Source organism: Ammospiza nelsoni, chromosome 2 (genome assembly GCF_027579445.1).
Source record: "Ammospiza nelsoni isolate bAmmNel1 chromosome 2, bAmmNel1.pri, whole genome shotgun sequence".
Taxonomy (NCBI): Eukaryota; Metazoa; Chordata; class Aves; order Passeriformes; family Passerellidae; genus Ammospiza; species Ammospiza nelsoni.
Window position 1 is genome coordinate 37699950 of NC_080634.1, and position 19094 is coordinate 37719043.

General features: G+C 42.7%; 1 protein-coding gene across 1 annotated transcript in view; it reads right to left on the reverse strand.

Moving 5' to 3' along the window:
- The window catches only part of ME3 (malic enzyme 3), a 117821-nt gene that overhangs the window by 44059 nt on the left and 54668 nt on the right, over positions 1 to 19094 (reverse strand). Inside the window, exons 2-3 of the mRNA XM_059493773.1 lie at positions 9705 to 9838; positions 8148 to 8297 (exon numbers count right to left, since the gene is read on the reverse strand). Of these exons, the coding sequence (XP_059349756.1) occupies positions 8148 to 8297; positions 9705 to 9838 (284 nt within the window). The remainder of the gene's footprint in view (positions 1 to 8147; positions 8298 to 9704; positions 9839 to 19094) is intronic.

Here is a 19094-nt window from a genome sequence, read left to right on the forward strand (position 1 = left end):
GGGTTGGAAGCAGGTCCCCAGTGGATCTCTGCTGTCCACATTCTAGGATTAAGGCACAAGGCAAGCAGACCCATGTTGCTCTTGGCTTGTCATGAGCTGCTTTTCCCTACTGTATTCTCAATACTGGATACTCTGGTTGAACCAGAGAACAGCCAAGTCATAGCATAATTTGGGGATTAAATCTTCCTTGTATTTTAAAACTTGACAACCCCAAATTTCCCAGTGTCTTTTCCAGCAGTGGTGTTACAATACTGTTTAGGAGGGCCTCCGAGGAGGTCTGTGCGTGTGAGGGTCAGGCTGCTGGAGCCAAGGACTGGGTAAGAGCCGAACAGGTCTGCAGTATGGGGTCTGACTCTGGCTAATCCCAGATGCCCCTTCTTGCTAATGTGCAGGAGGGAGAGGGAAAGACCAGACTGCCTTCTGTCACCCACAAATAAATTTACAGATGCAGTTTGGTAAAGACCAGGCATTGAAGGTAGGGGTAAGTTTGCACCATCCAGGGATTCCACCAACCAGCAAGAGTGGGCATTTCCCAAATTCAGTAACCTTTGCTGCATTTAAGGTCATCATGCTCATGGGGTTTGATATTCTTTGTTCAAAAACAATTTCAAGTGTAGGAAAATTTGACTTAGCCCTGATTTTCCTCTGCCTTTTTGGAGGTTCTGTCCTACACCTGACTGTGTGCTGGATCCTGGAAGTATCTCAGTATAACTGGAAGATTATAGGATTACAAAGAGAAACAGGCTGAGATGGTCAATCAGTGCTGTTGCTCAGTTGATTTTGACCAAGGAGCCCTTATCTGTTTCACTGCTAAGCACACAATGTATTCTGTTTTACTTGATAGTGCAGAGGTTAAGGTGGGACCGAAAACCCCTGGGAAGTTAAATTAAGTCCTACCCTGATTATATTTCCTTCCTGCGCTGTGCAAATTCTTCCAGGACCCACACCTTCCCTTTTAAAATACACTGCAGGGAGTCCCAAGAATGATTACAGAATTAGAACAAAGTTTGACAAAGAAAGATTATTTTGACAATATTAGAGAAATTAGCTTCCAGATAAATGAAATATAATTGCTTTTAGTGAATCCATCTAATAAAAAAAAAATCTAACTTTTGCTATAAATTGCAGCAAATACAGAAAGTAACGGCAGCTTTTATATTAATTCTTCCATAATCAGGTCATAGAATCTTAGGCTCTTGGAACTGTTTGGTCTGAAGGGGACCTTAGAGATAATCAAGTCATGGCAAACCATCTAATCATGGCAAACCTCTTGCCGTGGGCAGGGACACCTTTTCCTACACCAGGGTGCTCAGAGCCCCATCCAGCCTTGAACACTTTCAGAGACAGGGTATCCACAGCTTCTCTGGGCAACCTATGCCAGTGCCTCATCACCCTCACAGTCAGAAACTTCATGTATTTGACCTAACCCTACCTTCTTTCAGTTTAAAACCACTGCTCCTTATCCTATTACTACATGCCCTCGTGCAAGCCCCTCTCCAGCTTTCCTGGAACCGCAGGTGCTGTAAGGTGTCCTTCCCTTCTCCAGGCTGAACAAGCCCAGCTCTCTCAGCCTGTCTTCACAGGAGAGCATCTCCAGCCATCTGAGAGTCTTTGTGGCCTTCTCTGGACTCTCTACAACTGGTCCATGTCCTTCTTGTGTTGGGGGCCCCAGGGCTGGACACAGCATCACAGGTGGGTCTCACCAGAGCAGATAGAGGGGAGAATCACCTCTCTTGCCCTGCTGGCCACTCTGCTTTTGATGCAGCCCAGGACACGGCTGGCCTTCTGAGCACAATCCATGCCTGTTCCACAGCCCAATGGATACTGCTGTGCAAGGTTTTCAGGACAGTCAGCACCATTTCCCCTCAAATTTACATCCTGGTATTCATTATTCTACATAATTCTTCTCCCTCCTCCCTGTCTTTGGCATTTTTTGTTTGAGGTGGGGTTGTTTCTTGTGGCAGCAGCACAGATTTATGCCAGATCAAAGGAGAACACATTCTCTTGCATTTCCTTCACCAGGTCAGCCTCTTTCTTTTGGACAACTCCACCTCTTCCTTCGAGCTTCTCCTGGTAATTTAGGGAATTTCAACAGACTTAGACCTAAATCACCTCTGACAGGAGCGGAAAGCCTGACCTTCATAAATTAACGTGAGATTTGCTGTTAACTTCTGTAGGCGTGACATTTTCCTCATGCCCATGAAAGTTTATCATGGTTGTTAGAGCCAGTGCATACACATTTTTCTTAAGAAATGTGAGGAAAAGAGAGAGAGAGAAAGAGAGAAGACTGGAGACATGGAACAAGGAGCACTGACTGTTTTTCTAATGAAAAGATGGAGCTAAGTCCTTTTTCACTCCCTTTTTCACTCATTGCAATGTAGGAACCGTGTTACAGCCTCACAACACCAAGAATGTCCTTCCCATTCCCCAGCCTGCATGGAACCTCAGAGCAGGACCAATACAGCAGCTCTTCTCTCTGTAAGCCCACAAACCAATCTGTGCTTGTCTCCACATTTTGAAAAACACTTCAGTGAAGTGGGAACAGAGAAGGGACAAGGATGGGGTACAGCACACTGAAAAGGCTTGCCTGAAGAAAGTGGGGGGAGAGAGAGCAATGGGAACCTTTGAATTACTTTGCCAGCTCTCAGAAGTTCCAAACAGGTTGAGCTATTTTCAGCAGCTTTGGGCTCCCTCTGCATGAACTACTTTCTCCTCACCTATTCCCAACATGGCCTTCACCGCCTCATTCAATAATCTTGTCCCTTACCAATGACTGTCTCCCACCTATGTGCCCTGACAGCCTCTTCAGGCCTTCCTGGCTACTCACGGTCTCTGTGAGGGTTTCCACATTCACTCTCTCCCCTTCAGTCAGTCACAAGACCAGTCTTTGGCCGGCTGTGGCAATGTTACCCAAACACACTGTTAAACACATTCTCCTTCTCATGCACTGACTTCAGCTGCCTCTGCAAGAAGGCTGAACCAGGCTGGGGGCAACAAGAGAAGTTATGATGACTGGTGGTTTTACAAGAAGTAGAGATTGTCTAAAGGGGTTACAAAACAAACTTTCAGGACAATAATCCAAACCCCAGTTTTCCCACTCACTTCTGGTCTCCAATGTTTTATAGAAGAGGGAATGGAGACAATTCTGTGGTTAGGGACATGTCTGTGGGATTACCACTTATGTTCTAATTCCATTTGACTTGGTCTTAAAGTGTCCAAAAATGACAGGTAACTTTCTCTCTTTCCCTCCTTTCCCATCTGCTGCTCAGACAGCACAACACCACAAAAAATAGTCACTGATCAGAGCCAGACCTGCTGACAAGACAATTCTGTAGATTGACTGATGTTTCATTTACTCATTTTTCATCAGACACACAGATCATTATTCTGTCAGACCTAATTTTCACACCATCTGCATCCTGTTAGCTTTCTCCAGGTTCAGCTTAATCCCAACATGTTTTGCAGTGTTCTGCAAGCAGTTCTTAAGGATATTTATGTTTATAGGAAAAAAAAGTGAACTTAGGCAAGTTTTTTCTGTCCCCATAGCCATTCTCCAATGGTGATACAATCACCTTTTCCAGCCCTACTCTCAGGGGATGCCAAAAGCTTTTGAGGAGCAGTTGACAACTTTTTACTTTCAAATACCACTGTGTTTATGAATTAACTACTGTCTTGAGAGACTGTGGTCTCATGCCACTGTAATGAACTACCCCTCACCATCACAGAAGAAATAAACCTCTAATTCCATGCCCTAAACTTCCTCTTAACTATCTTTTTGTGAAGATACTAAAACGATACTTTCAAAGGTACTGTCACAATTAAAAAGAGATCCTCAGGCTTAAAAAATACCTTTTAAATAGCATTGCACATGTTCAGTCCTGTGCTCCATAAAGACCCCCACAGTACTCATTAACTGCATGTTACATTAAAAAAAGAGCAAAAAAATCGAAATACTACTATGCACATTTTTTGGTAGAGGCTTTGTATGCTTACTCTAAAGCAAAAACAACTCTCAAGCACAGTCTGAAAGCTTATAGGGGTGGTAGAAGCATTTTCTAAGGAAATGGTGACTCTGTCTGTTAACAGGATCAAAGAACCAAGATTCCTCCTTCCTTCCTTCATTTAGTGTCTCAAAGTTGCAAGCCCTGCTCTGTTATATTTCATTCTTTCCTTCTAGCAAACTTCTGATGTGTATGAGGGGTTCCTGAGCTTTGAAAAGCAAACACTTCATGTCTTCCTTGGATACCCTAGGATAGCCTGTCATTTGCTTGAGGCCAGTTTTGTTATCACTGCTGCTGAATGTAAGCAAACCTGCTCTCCCCACTCCTTGAGCAGCTTGCTTCAGCTTCAGCACAGCAGCACAGCTCCTGTCCAGGTGGAAGTGAACTGGCTGTTTGGATTACTGCCAGCCTGGCCCAAAAAGGACTTGGATCTGCCCAGATTTATCCTTGAAACATCATTACACAGCAGCATGGACATCTGTAGAGGCACTGGAGTGATGGGAGGGAGGAGTGAAGGATGCCAGGGTTGGATTGCAGGAGACAGTCTGCAAAGCTGCACATGTGCAGACACAGGATCTGAAGCTGTACAACTCTGCAAGAAATCTCCCTTAAGTCTGAATCATCCTTGATCATCCTACACTGCAACAGATATATTCCTTATATGGAACAAGTCTTGCTACCTTGGGACTCTTTATTTTCAGTCGCATCCTTTGGCCTTGACCATGTGCAAACATCTGGGTCCCCTCACCACCTTTACAGAACTTGCGAGTCAAAGAGGACAATGGATTATTGCAACAAAACTGCAACCACAAGACACAAAATGAGGAGGAGCATAACCTGAGAGGTCCCAAAGAAGTGAGCATGTTTGCCTATCTAGTCCTATACTCCTCCTGTTACTGTCCACAGCTGCAGACAGAACCTGCGCTTAGGAAGACTTCTCTCTGGACATGTTACTTTTCTTTTGTGCTTATTTAACATGGTTTGATCATACAAAAGAGATTGTGACAGGCTTCTTAATCATTACTGCAGTGCTATTGCTTAGTACTTTAACCTGTACTTACAAATTACATAATAATTTATATTTCTTATTTCAAAAAATCAAAATACAAAATGAAACTGTACTTTAGCCTGAAGGCTGTAATGCTTATTACATGGCTTTAAATAAACAAATATTGTTAAATCACCAGGGAGCTGGCTGGAAAACAAGATAGGAAAAATGTATTCAAGATAGACACCTTCCAGCAAAAACTGCATAGTTCTTAGGCAACAGTGCATGAATGTAATTTTTATAAATGTTATGGCTCCACCTCTATTTCAGTCATTTTAAACCTCTGAGGCTTAATCACAGTGGAAGAAGTCTGAGGTCAATGGAAAAAAAAATCCTGCCTGAAGGATTTAAAGCAAGTAGTAAAGAGAAAGGCAGTAGGAGTTGGGGAAGGCAGAGAACCTGCTGGGGCATCAGGAGCAATGCCTTCAGGCCCATCAGAAGAAGTGGGGAAAGTGTAGGCATCATAGATAAGCATGAGAACAGCTAAATGCCTAGAAGTATTTTTGTTCCTAGCAGCTCTTTTCTAGTGTTAAATATAGAAAACCTGTTCATTTACACTGCTGGCTGGATAGCTTTTTGAAAGAAAGGAACATCAGGTGTCTTATTCCATTTGGAGCAGATAAATCTTCTAGCAGGGAGTATATGCTGGAGCCCTGACCTGGAAGGAGAACTCTGTCCACTGGCCCCATAAAAGTGCAGGTTAGAGAGATTTACCCTTTAAGGGTTTGTATATAAAGACTAAGAAAGGGAAGAGAAGCCTTGAGTCCTGCAATTACAACAGTATCTGACAAACAAAGCCTGCAGGCATGTTAACATAGATAAACATGCTCTGATGAAGGATTCTGAGAGAAGCCCTGCTGGACATCTTGGGACTGTTTTTAGATGCTGTTGTACAAGAGCTGCTTTGTAAGAAAGTTACATGCACTGTGATCCTTCCAGGCTCAACCTTCTAGTATAAAGCCAAGCACTAATGGGGCTGAGAAAGATCCCAGCATGGGGAAGAAGCTGACTGCATCCAAAGGTTGCTGCTGCTGTGGCCACAGACAGACTGCACAGTAAGCTGTGCTATGTGGGCTTTGCTATGTGGAGCACAATGTGGGGTTTAAAAATGGAGATTTTAGCAGAAGTATTGGCATCCTATCTTGAACTACGTGTCTTGCAGGCCAGCTCCTAATGTACATAATACGCTCCAGGACAGAAAATATATTCTCCAAGACAGTAAGAGTCAGATTGAAAGAAATAGCACATATATACACTTCCCATTTTAGTCTCATCACTTTACATGATATAACAGCTCTTTTATTTTCACAATAAAAACATTAGTCTACTAAAACAACTTGATTACATCCAAATCTGAAGCTAGGCTGGAATTAATTCTCTATCTTCAGGGAAACAAACTCCCCACCACAGGAAATCCAGTGTACCAAGGACATGGTCGTTTGCTCTTTCCTGAAGAAGCCATAGGCTGGAATCCAGAAGTGACCCAGCCCAAATTTAGCAGCAAAACTGTTGGAATATGAGAACAGACATTCCTATCACATTAGTAAAATAATGTGGATTTAAAACATGAGAAAGACAGGAGCTACAGGAAGGGGAATTCTCCAACAGAAACAACTGCAGAAAGAGTTCACCATGTGGAAAGACATCCCTGCTTTCCTGAAGATAACAATGGATGGAAAATAAAAGAAGCAAAGCTCCCAAATATTGTTTTAACTTATTGCAAGGTAAAGGCAGCCAGGAGGCAAAGACACAGTGGGTGTACAGCAGCAATTGCTGCATGAATATTGATTACCTGAGAGTCAGCAGCTGCTGCATTAATATTGATTAGCTGAGAACCAGCAGTGTGCCCTTCTCTGCCTGACAGTTCTCACAGCTCCTGGAGACACAATCTGGGCTGTCTTATCTCTGATACCTTTAACTCATGCCCAGAAGAAGTTAGTGTCCTCCCCCCATAAAAAATGCAGATCCTTCTCTGGCTTCCTCATACACACTGAGGAGGAGGAGGGGATAAGATCAAGGCTTGGATAGATGAATGACTTTTCCACAGCCCAGCAGATCCACAAGTTGCACATCAAGGCCCAGAACACAATTACCTGGTGCAGACACGAGCCAAAAAGCAGTCATGAGGAGCAGCTCACATGAAGGAATACACTGGCTTTATTGGGAATTTTCATCACAAGCAAGCATGTTTGCCAAGATAATCTTATACCTAAAATGCTATTAATTATCTTGTCTACACAGCCCTTACCTCTTTGAGGTGTGCCTCAGGGACCCCCCGTGACCTAGAGTCAGTAGAACTTGCCTCAGCTGCCCCATCTGTAGCACCACCCTCAGCTGAAACTGGAGTCAAACCTCATGCTTGGGAAATGCTTTGAAAATGATATTATTCCATTCCTTAACTTTGCAGATTTCTATTTCAAAAGCTTAAATGTTCATCTGACGACTGGTACACTTCAAGGACCAAAAAATTTAAAAGCCTACAAAGAAAACTGAACCATACCATTGAATTTTCAGGCTAGGTTAAAATGTACTTCAAAAAGCTAACAAGGGATTTATCTAAGCATTAATCATTAAAAAGAATTATGCAGAATGGGGTCTTCCAACATGGTACAGAGTGCTTAATGTTGCATGAATTTATACAGTGACTGTTGTGAGCAGAGAGGGAGGCACTGATGCAGAGCATCATCTATGAAGATGATTCTAGTGGGGTAGTTTGTGGAAGTGCATACAAAAGTTCAAAATCAGCACAGTGTATCCAAACCCCAACAATTACTCAAACAGCATTGCAGAGGGCACTCGGTGCTCCTGAGACAGCAGATGGGGAGGGGCGCAGCCCTAAATTCAGCAAGCTGTTTGGGGACTGTACAGCACTGTTTGAGAACAAAACCACTCTGTTCACTGTTTATAGGAAGAAGTCAGGGCTATTCTCGACTCCCCAACTCATCATCAAATGTACACACACGAAGCTGCTGGCTGGTTCACTTTTTGATGAGCGATTGAGTTTTAGATGTTTTGGGCCACCCACATAAAGATGGTGTCCATACAAAAGAAACATTCACATGAAATGAAAAAACTGCAAACGCAGTCTCTTCACTCACCGTGGTCTCCTGAAAGCCAAACCATACTGCTGACAAGCCAGGCCAACTGTTGGGGTGTAAACTATGGGCATGAATTTCTCGATATCAGAAGTCAGCAGTCGATAAAAAAGCTTCTCATTTCTGTCTTGCAATGTCATAAGAATAATGTACCTTTAAAGTAATAAAAACAAGTTACACATCAGTATTTATGGTAGTTCATAGTTTCACAACAAGCAGTCATTGGCTCACTCAGTATGCACTCAGTTCTCCCAAGCCCTGACACTCCTTTGTGCCACATCATAAGCAAGTACTTGGAGTAAAATTTCCCAGAGGGCCTGGTCAGCTCCACCACCCTCAGTGACAGCTTGCAATGACTCAGCAGGGCTGGGCGTCACACCCATGCACAACCTTAGAATTTTGAAATTTGCATCAAAAGGCATCACACACAGCTATCAATACAGAATTTTCAAGATTAACATGGATATTTGCAACACAGAAAAGCCAGTGCAATTGGTCTACAGGATAAGAGTCCTACTGCCTCAGTCCTCAGATCAATGGAGGTGAGGTGCAAACCCTACTGTTTGCAGCTGAGAGAGACGGAGGTGCAAACCCTACTGTCCTCACAGCAGGAATCAAACAGAATTTTCCATCAGTAACCCTGATGAACAATACTGGATACAATGAAAACTCGAAAGATTAGCCAATACAATATTGCTTCTTTTTTTTTTTTTTTTTTTTGTTTCTTTTTTTTTTTTTTTTTTGTTTTTTTTTTTTTTTTCCTAACACACTGTCAGGTTTTTTTTCTGTTCTTCCATCCAGTGTTTTAGTGAATGTATTGGGGAGCACACAGAGAGGTACATCAACTACATGTGTTCCCTCTACCTTCAGTGCCCTGCTTCTTTCTTGCAGCCAAAGTACACCAGAACTCTCCAAAACTAGAGTGGTAGAAAAAAGTAACATCAGTGACCTGTTGGAACAGGTCCAGAGGAGAGTCATGAAGATAATCAGAGGGCTGGAGCACCTCTCCTATGAAGACAAGCTGAGAGAGTTGGCATTGTTCAGCCTGGAGAAGGGACAGTGCTGGGGACATCTAGCAACTTCCAGTATCTAAACAGGGCCCAAATAAAAGCTGGAGAAGGACTTTTTACAAGGGCAGGTATTGATAGGACAAGAGGGAATGGCTTCAGACTGAAAGAGGGTAGGTTTAGATTAGATATTAGGAAGAAATTTTTGAGTGTCAGCATGATGAGGCACTGGCACATGTTGCCCAGAGAAGCTGTGGATGTCCCAGCCCTGTCCCAGCCCTGTTCAAGACTAGATTGAATAGGGTTTGAGCAACCTGGTCAAGGGGAAGGTGTCCCTGCCCATGGCAGGGGGTTTGGGCTTACATAATTTTTAAGGTCCCTTTAAACCTGAACTACTCTTAAGATTCTGCTGCTGGAGAGTATGGAGAGCTGGAAAAAAGTGACTTAGAGGGAAACATGTACATTGAAGCAGAATCCACAAGTTTTCCTCGAGGCTTTAAAGAACAGAAAAGTAAAGAGGAAAGGGAGAGGAAATAAGATGTTTTTGACATACTTGTCTAGATCATTAGATTGCTTTTCAAAGTTTTTTATCACACGAAGGAGTTGAACATCTTGGCTCAGGAAGCAAGGAGGAATGAGGCCATGAATTCCCAGCTGTAGCCTTTCTTTAAGTGTAAAAGCCATTCCCTGGGAAGAAAAAAGAGAGGCACATTCAAGTGGCATAATATGCACTACCAACTAGGATATCCAAGAAGAAAGCAAGCAACAGCATGCAGCCCCTGTGGGCCTGGAGGCAGTCCTGCCCCACAGGGAGTGTGGGTCCAGACCACCCAGACCTGCAGCTTCTGGATTTGCTGTCCAACACCAGTAATGCTGTAAAGACTCACACTCTTTTGCCATCTGAATTTGGTTTATTTCTATAGTGTTTTTACACATATTTTTAGTGTTTCTTTCACTTCATACTCTTTTTATGATACTTCATTAGCTCATGCCTGCTAGTTTCCATGGCCTTCCTGGAAGCACAGTGATCATACTCCTTTACAAATCCCACAACGTGTAGAATCATGGAAGCATTTAGGTTGGAAAAGACTTCAAACTTCATCAAGTTCAACTGTTAACCCAGCACTGCCAAGTCCACCTCTAAATTATGTCCATAAACACATCTACATGTTTTTTAAACACCTTCAGGTATGGTGACTCCACCACTTCCCTGGGCAGCCTGTTCCAATGCTTGACGACACTTCACATGAAGAAATCCTTCCTAGTATCCAATACAAAACCTTCTTGGTGCAATTTGACACTGTCTCCTCTCATCCTATTTATCACTTGTTATCGGGGAAAAGAGACTGACCTGACTACAACCACCTTTAGGTGGTTATAGAGAGCAACAAGGCCCCTATAAAGCCTCCTTTTCTCCAGGATAAACACCCCCAGCTTCCTCAGCTGCTCCTCATCAATTTTGTGCTCCAGACCCTTCCCCAGCTCCGTTGCCCGTCTCTAGACACACTCCAGCCCCTCAGTGACTTTTTGGTAGTAAGGGGCCCAGAACTGGACACAGGATTGGAGGTGAGGCCTCACCAGTGTCAAGCACAGGGGACAATCCCTGCCCTGCTCCTGCTGACCACACCATTGCTGATCCAGGCCAGGGTGCCATTGGCCTTGCAGGACCCAGCACTTCACTTTGTGGAACTTAATACAATTTGCCTTGGCCCATCAATCTAGCCAGTGCAGATCCCTCTGCAGAGCCTTCCTGCCTCCATCAGATCAACACTTCCACACAACCTGCAAGTGGTGCAGATGCTGGCAAAAATGTTTGTAAAACTATCAGCAATGCCAAGGAACCCATGCCAGGACAGAGGGAAGGACTGAAACGAATTTTCCTGTTTGCCAGATCCATGCTTTTTACATACATGCTGTGACACTCCTTTAATCAGAAAAATGTGCACTAGCACAAATTAAATGAAAAAAAGTCTTCATATATTTTAGAAAAGTTATTCAGCCTCCAGGATAGCTGAAAACAATCTTTATCTCACAAGCATTCTCATAGGACTTTTCTGCTCTAAAATAAGATAGAGTCAAATATTTTCAAAAATTGCTGTAAGAGCATAACAGAGAGAAACTGTTCCTCTTCCAGCCAGCAGATGAGGAGTCAGCAGTTGCCTCGGAGGCAGGAGGCCAGGATTCTGCTGCCAAGCCCAGAAACAGCATTGAGCCCTCCATGGTCGTTGTTGAACGTTATACCCAGGACATGTCTGTTTCTGCTGAAATGACATACATTTCTGACAGAAATTTCCTTCCTGGACAACAGCAACTTTCCCTCAAATGAGTTGCATAGCAGAACTGGTACATTCCCACAAGATAAAGTTTGAGTTTTTGTAAGTAATCATTTCTGAATTAAAAAAGAGGCAATAAGTTCTCATCAGAAAACTTGTAATCATCTGCATTCTCCAGGCTGGAGACTTCTGAAGTACTAGACTAAGATCAACACTGGACATCAGCTTGGCATCAGTATTTGGCTTTACATTAGCAATATTAGACCACAGCAGGGAAAATACAGCTACTGTCAATGTCTAAGTTTATCTACAATGAATGGGTAAAAAAGAATACTATTTCAAACCATTTACTTCCTGTGACCTTTGCACATGGAAGACAGATAATGAGGGACAGAAATATTTGTCAATAAATACTCTACTTGCTTGTTTAGAGAAAGTCACATCAAAGATTGGCCAATCAAGGTTCAGACCTGCCCCCTGCTCATACCCTAGCACAGAAATGAAGCAAGCAAACACAGTAAACCAGCAGTGGTTACTCTTCAGAAAAGGCAGAAACACAGTATCATAGCCGTTTCTGCATCCAACCACTCAAAATCTTCTTGTGGTAATTTTTCAATAGGAAATAAAGTCCTTTCAGTGATTTTCCACACAATAAAACAGTGAGAAGTTTTAGTATTTCATCAAATGATCACACATCCAACACAAGAAAAACTTTCTGCATTTCAGCTCATTTCTATTCAAAAAGGTACCACGACGCCTTACAGAAACAAGAGCCTGAATGGCCACTACAGTAACCCTTTCTTGTTTTCTGTCTTGGGCTCTGCCTAAATGACATCTCCAACCATTCCACAAGACCAGGAGCAGCTCAAACTTCTCCAACAGCCCAAGCTGTTTAAACACAACCACAGTTGTGCTCTTAATAGTCCCAGGCTAAGCATGGCAATAGCGACACACAACATCTCTAACTCACTGCCTTTACTGCAGCTCTGCATTTATCTGAAAGAGCTATACCAGTATAAGCATCTTCATACTGGAGCAATTGCAGACACGTGTGATGAGGAACCTGCTGCTTCCACAACCAGTTAAATCTCCAAAACACTTTTCAGTACAGAGCTGGTCCATTATCCAGTGCCTCCGTGGCAGGGGTGGGAGTGGTACAGAAATTGCCAGCTCTAACATTAAGGTTGCTTTCTGAAGCTTCTGTGAAAGCCCAGGAGTAGGACCCCATGGTGAGGTGGTTATATTCACTGAAACAGCACAGCGTGAAATGAATCTGGAAACACATTCTGCCCCAGATCAAAAGCTCAAATTCACTGAGGTATTGCTATGTTTAAGATTAAAGCTTTTAGAATTGTTTTTTTTTTAAGCCTGTCTGAAAGCCATATTGTACCTCACTTTTTCTGGTCTTGAAAGGTCTAATGATTAGATGATGGGCCACAACCTTGCAGAGCTAAAGCCAGGTGCTGCAATTCAATTTTAAATGTATTGGAAATGAGTTGGCATGGAGAGGGCAGATGCTATGTCACCAACCAAAAACAAAGGCAAAAATATCAGCTGCCCACCATGCTTCACGCTACATGGAGGCTAAGTGAGGGGTTTTGTTCTAAATAAGGCTTGCTGCAAATAACCTCAAATGCTTCTGTTTTCTTACTGCTGACAGCACCAAGACTGTTACGTGTCAGGTCCCTCTGTGCAGTTCAATCCTATAAAAGCCACTTATTTTGTAAACTGAAGGGTGAAGCCAGTTCACAGATAATGATTAGTTTTATCACTGCCTGCACTTTATAGCAGCGAGAAGGGGTTGTTTCACTCAGGGCTGGATACAAGCAGGGGGAATGCTGGCAAGGCTTGTGTTTATAATTTACTCGTTATAGATCAGCCTTCGGTAAGTGGGAATAAAGACACAAATGAAAGTTCCTATAGTATCAGAAAACTACTTTTAATGTAATGGGTGCCCAATCAGGGGCTGAATTACTCTTTACCTAATGTAGAACATCCAGAGTCCAGTGTAACTCAGATAATCTCCAGCTCCTGAGCATTTTTTTTGGAGCAAAGCTTTGGCTTACTGCATCTATCCATATCCCTGTGCTCTAGAGAGCAATGAACAGCCACAGCACAGGGAAGGCTGTGGGACTTCTTGGATGGCCAGTCCAAGGGGTTCATGCAGTTTATACTGTCCCAGGCCATTGCCCTCTGTGACGCTGGGACTCCAGCTGCAGTTCTCAGGAAACCTTTGGGACCACATCCTTCATCCATGCAAGTGAAAGCTGGTTTGGCAGTCTCTGAGCTGAGTAAACAAGTAAACATCCCCAACCCTTTGGCAACAGTCCCTGCAACTGGGAACTTCCTAGTCTGACTAGAGCAGAGTGCTGGAAGGGCACACTGGGGAAATACAGACACACAGGGATCGCCACTGCAAGCTGCAAGAACAGGTGCAGTTATTCTATTTCTCCTTTACAACTATGTTGTATGTTAGCAGCCAGGCTAAGGAAGACCTAACAGGGAACTCAACAAGTTTATTCTGTATAGATTTTTTTCCTGTAATGTATTTTCCATATATTCCCATAATGTGTTTTGCACCTGTCCCGTTTTATGGTAGGGATGTACTTTGACTATCTGCAAGCAAAAGTTCCTTCCATAAGGGGTTAGCATCAGAAGCTAAACTAATCCCCACTGAGACTGCACATGGGCTGGGGAGCAGAGAGCAACAGCAGAAAACATCTATTTTCTACAGGGAGAAAGACTTTTCTACAGAGATCAGATCCTACAGTGACCTCCTTGACTCCATCTGACTTGATAAGCTTCCTCACAGTGTTCCTTCTCAGCGACTCCAGCTTCTCTTCCTGGTGTGGATGGACTGACAGGTACTGAACTCCACGCTGGGAAAAGCTGTATTGAAAATATTTGCAAAATAAAGAGTGAGGGAGGGACATCAGAGCGGCAGTTCTTTGTTTTCTCCTTTTAAGTCTTGTAGCTTCATATTACCTTTTATTTAAATGTGTTTTGCTCTTAAGCTTAGGAAAAACCCAAACCTGTGATGCTTTGGGATATGGGGAAGACATCTCTGAAACCTGGAAAGAAGAATCCCCTCTATGTCTTCTCAGCAATTACTGCCGGGCAAACCTTTTGTTGACTCTTCTCACACTGCACTCTTCTCCCAGTGCCTTTTTCTCTTTCTGAGTTTGCAGTTACTGGTTGAAAAATCCCTCACTCTCAGCCATCGCCTTTGTCACAAAATGATATAATAGTGGTTTTCTAATCCTTTCATGTTGTTCATCCTTCCTCTCCCACAGGGCCTGGGAACACTATTAAAAACTCCAAGACGAGGGTAATTAAGCAACTCAACTTTGTATTCATTTTAGTTCCTGGAGAACCATCTTTAATGAGGTCCTCTAATTCAATTACAACGTAAGTTGTCCCTACTATTAATGAGGTTTTACCAGCAACTCTTTTCTTTTGTGCAAGTAACTTTTTTTCACTGGATTACGTTTCTATTATTCTTCTCAGTGACTTTTGATTTACACAAATGTACGACTGAGCAGAACTGGAAGATGACAAAGCCCCCGTGCCAGAGGGACCTGATCCTGCACAGTTTCATCTCACAGAAGTAACCACTTTCCTGGTGAGGACTCTACTGCTGCAAGATGTGTTAGGTTCCCAGGCAAATGCTGCAAAGCTCGCTGTTCTCACGTGTTGCAGGAGGTTTTCTTCAATAAATAAAACTCATAAGGGAAATGTCTTCAGAGATTTGTTCATTAATCCATAGGGAGAACTGCAGTGCCAAACTCCTCAAGCCCTGCACTGTGATTTCAGACTGCAGTGGTACAGCTCTATTACCAAAGTTAGTTGAGAACTAATTATGATTTCCTGCAGTTTGTCAGCTCCAGGGCAGCAATTCATCCTCCATATCAAAAAAATAAATGAATCTATTTGCTACAGACTTAATGTGTTTTGTCTGCAAATAAGTTTCTGTTGCATTGAGAAAAGCAGATTTTTAAAAGATGAATGACACAAAATTCCCCAAAGAACAGCTTGTTTGGCACACTTGCTTCTTCCCACAAAAGCAATGTTAAGATCCTCACAAAGTTCTAGCCAAGCTAATGGGAATATTTCTTTGGCTCTGTGGAGGGAAAGATAAGTCTTTTGATTTTGACTAGATTCACAAATGTGTTTATATGTTTACATACAAGCTTCAGTGTCTTTTGGTAAAGGAGAAAAGTTAAATCACTTCAGGGAAAACAAGACTACCATATACAGAAAAATGTGTTGGCATGGGGAAGAAAAATCCCAGAGAAATCCTGAGAAATTATGAAGAGCAATAGAGCAGTGCAGAATCCCAAATGGTGGGGGACACATGGTGCATGCAAACAAGTGAGTACAAGACCATTCCTGCCTGGATCAACCTAAATTATGAAGCACTTGTTGGTTTCCCTCTCATGTGTAGCAAAATATTGCAGACAAGGGTGCCTGATGGAGTAAGCACCAATGAGGACATCAAGTTTTGGGCTACTGCCAAGCTGTTGGGCAGAACCCTGAGGGAAACCCCAAATTATCAGTTCCTCACCAAAATATCCCATGTAATCCTGGCACACAGATTCTGGTGGATTGCCCCTCCTAAATCCAAAGCAAAGGAAGACTCTCTGGTACCTTCCCTAATAAATTCCCTAAATAATTCCACATCAGCTTTACACCTACAACTGTCACAGCTTTTCATGCCAATTAGTGAGTGAAACAAGCTAGTCCAGGACAGAAATGTATCAGCCCATGTCTCAGCTAAGGGGGAAGCTATTATTTCTCTTCATGAGGAAAGGGGGCAGGGTAAAATCAGTTTCTGCAGGCAGTTTGCCAAGCACTAACCCAAATATTTCAGTTACTGTGATCTTGGAGACACTTTTCTCCCAAATATAATGTTGCCACTAGACAGGAAGAATGTAGCACAAATGACAATGCTTGCTTTCCCAAGCCTGTGAAAACCACCCATCATCATCAATTTGAAAGAGCAAGTATGTCTGAGAAGAAAGATCAAGGCAATCCTAAGGTTTAAATGTGATCCAAAACATTAAGAAAATACAGTTTTAAAAGCCAGTTTTACAATGTCTGGAAACTTCTCCCACTGTACATGCAGCTGATCATGTGAGTTGTGGCTGCATACAATTTGTGTCTGGTGCTACTGAGAGCAGTAACTTCCTTTTGAAGTCCCTTTTGAGTAAATCACATAAAATGAGACTTTTGCACTTACTGCTTGCACACAAACTGCACCATGCTGTAGGTCTGGAGCGTGGGAGCCTATCTGCAATTTGTATCTCTTTTGCTACTGCCACCCCAGCAAATGGGGCTGCTCCAAACATAGGCTGCAGCTGTATTACAGTTCATGGATAATTGCTGATGCTGTATTCTGTTAAACAACACTGAAAAACATTGCTTCGGCCATAAAATTAGCTGTTTCACAAGAAAACAGCTTGGATGGAAGCTGAATAATCTGAGTGAAAGTAAGAGTAATTTTGTTACTGACTGTACCAGAGATATTTTCCCTGCTGTAGCATTCCAATGTCCTTGTCACTGTCCTCCTTCACATGCTGCTTCTACCAAAGCTCTGTAGAAAGGAATCATAGCAGCAGCTTCTTGAGCATTACCAGATGCTCTTTGCACATCCTTGTCTAATCCAGGAGAAGCAGGCTTGGCTCCTGAACCAGGATTTTGATAGCTGTGCAAGGAGATCTAACACGTCGGCTTCGGAACATTTGTGATGTTTACAAAACATTCAGATACCCTCTCAGATAAAGGATTCTAGAGAAATGCAATGTTGTCTTTTAAAAATCAGGAACAAGAGAAACACACAAGGCTCTAACTAAGAAATCTGCCATCTTAGTAAAACAAACACACTAGAAAAGACACCCTGAGCTCCCATTTAATGATAAAACCACCACTCGAAGGCAGCTAAACATGCAGGTAAACAGAGAGCACCCCACAGGAAATCTATGTGAGCTTTCATTTCCTATTGGAGTAATTTGCACAACTTTTGTTTTTCCCTAGCTGCTTCTGCAGTCCTGCATGGCAAGGTCACTGATGGACTTCAACCCAGGAGCTTGTGCTGTCAACAGAGAAACCATCTTCCAGTGCAGTGCCCATTGGCACTGGAACACACCAGAGGCATACAGCAATCAAGAGTGTCCAGCTTCCCTTTGGAGATCTTTGTGCAGTCCTCATTTGGAATCTCACCTTAGAATTTAGCTGTGTGCCATGCTGGGATTTTTCTTCCTGCTTCTCACCCTTCCAGAGATTCAACCTTCCAGTAATTCAACCTTCGTCTCTCAAGGCATTAAGCTAGTTGCTTTCTTCTCTTTACTCCAGCATTTCTACAGCTGCATTTCACAAAACCCCTTTATAAGACTGACAGGTAGCTAAAGGTTTATATGCACATACACAAATATGTGTGTGTGTGTGTGTGTGTGTGTGTGTGTGTGTGTGTACATATATACAAAAACTTAGCCCCAGTGCATGTTCTTTTCCAATCCAGCTTCCAGCCAGTCCCAAATGATCTCCATGCTGACCTCAGGGGCCTGTCTCTTTGCCAAGCACATGTTTTTTCCTAAGCATACATGGGCCCTCTAACTGTCCAAACTACTTTTGGCACCACCAGGAGAGTAGCTGGCCTATCATGACTACGCTAGGACTCATCCCCTTGTCCTCCTTGTCTGAACACTTTACTTCAAATTTTTTATTTCTTTTAATGCATAGAGGAAAAAGGAAGATGCATGAAGTGCTCACATACATGCAGTCTGACCCTCTGTCTCCAGCTCTCATCACCTCTGTGTGCACTCTCCCTGCTTTGCTTACTGACAACTGGATGTGAGCTGTTGCTAAATCCTGGGCAGTTGAATGCTCAGCACTTGGCACACCTGGCTCTGACACCAAAGCATCTGGGCTGCAATTTCTACAGAAACGCAATACAAAATGATACATCCTTTCTATCAAACTTCTCCTTCAGGACCTCTAAATATTCTTCCAATTATACAGTCCTTTTATTTTGCACTTTGCTCCTCAAAATTTCAGTTCTATTATTTCCATATGGTGTGAGTACACTATGTCCAAATATTCCAGGTGACAAAATACCACTAATTTCATACCAGTGTTTTAATTTTTATGACTTTCTCAAGACTGAGCTTAACCACTTCAAGTTTCAAAAGCACACGCTGCTCTATAAGCTATAAATCAAATACCTAATAAAGCTCCTGAGATTTTTTAGAAAGAAAGTTCAAAAATAAAACTCCCATCCTCCTCTTCCAACTGTTTTTAATCAAGGACAGTATAAAATAAGTTATCCAAATTCAGAATGAAAAAAAAGAGAATGCAAAATTACTTGGAGATTAAATTTGAAGATTAAACCCCTTTTGATTACTTGAACTGTCTGACAAACATTTCTGTGGGACAGCAATTGCAGCAAGATGTTATGAAATATTTATGTCGGTTTTTAACATGCGTGACCACATGTTGGTCAAGACAGCTGAACTGTTCATTATTGCTAGGAAGCTGTAAATCACCCCTCTGGCAAACCTTCACATGAGTTTCGAAATAAATTGGTTCTGTTCTTGGTCCCATTAGATGCTACAGCTTGAAATGCAAACAATATTATTGTTGGCATGGCTGCTGCCTGTCCACCTCAGCTCATA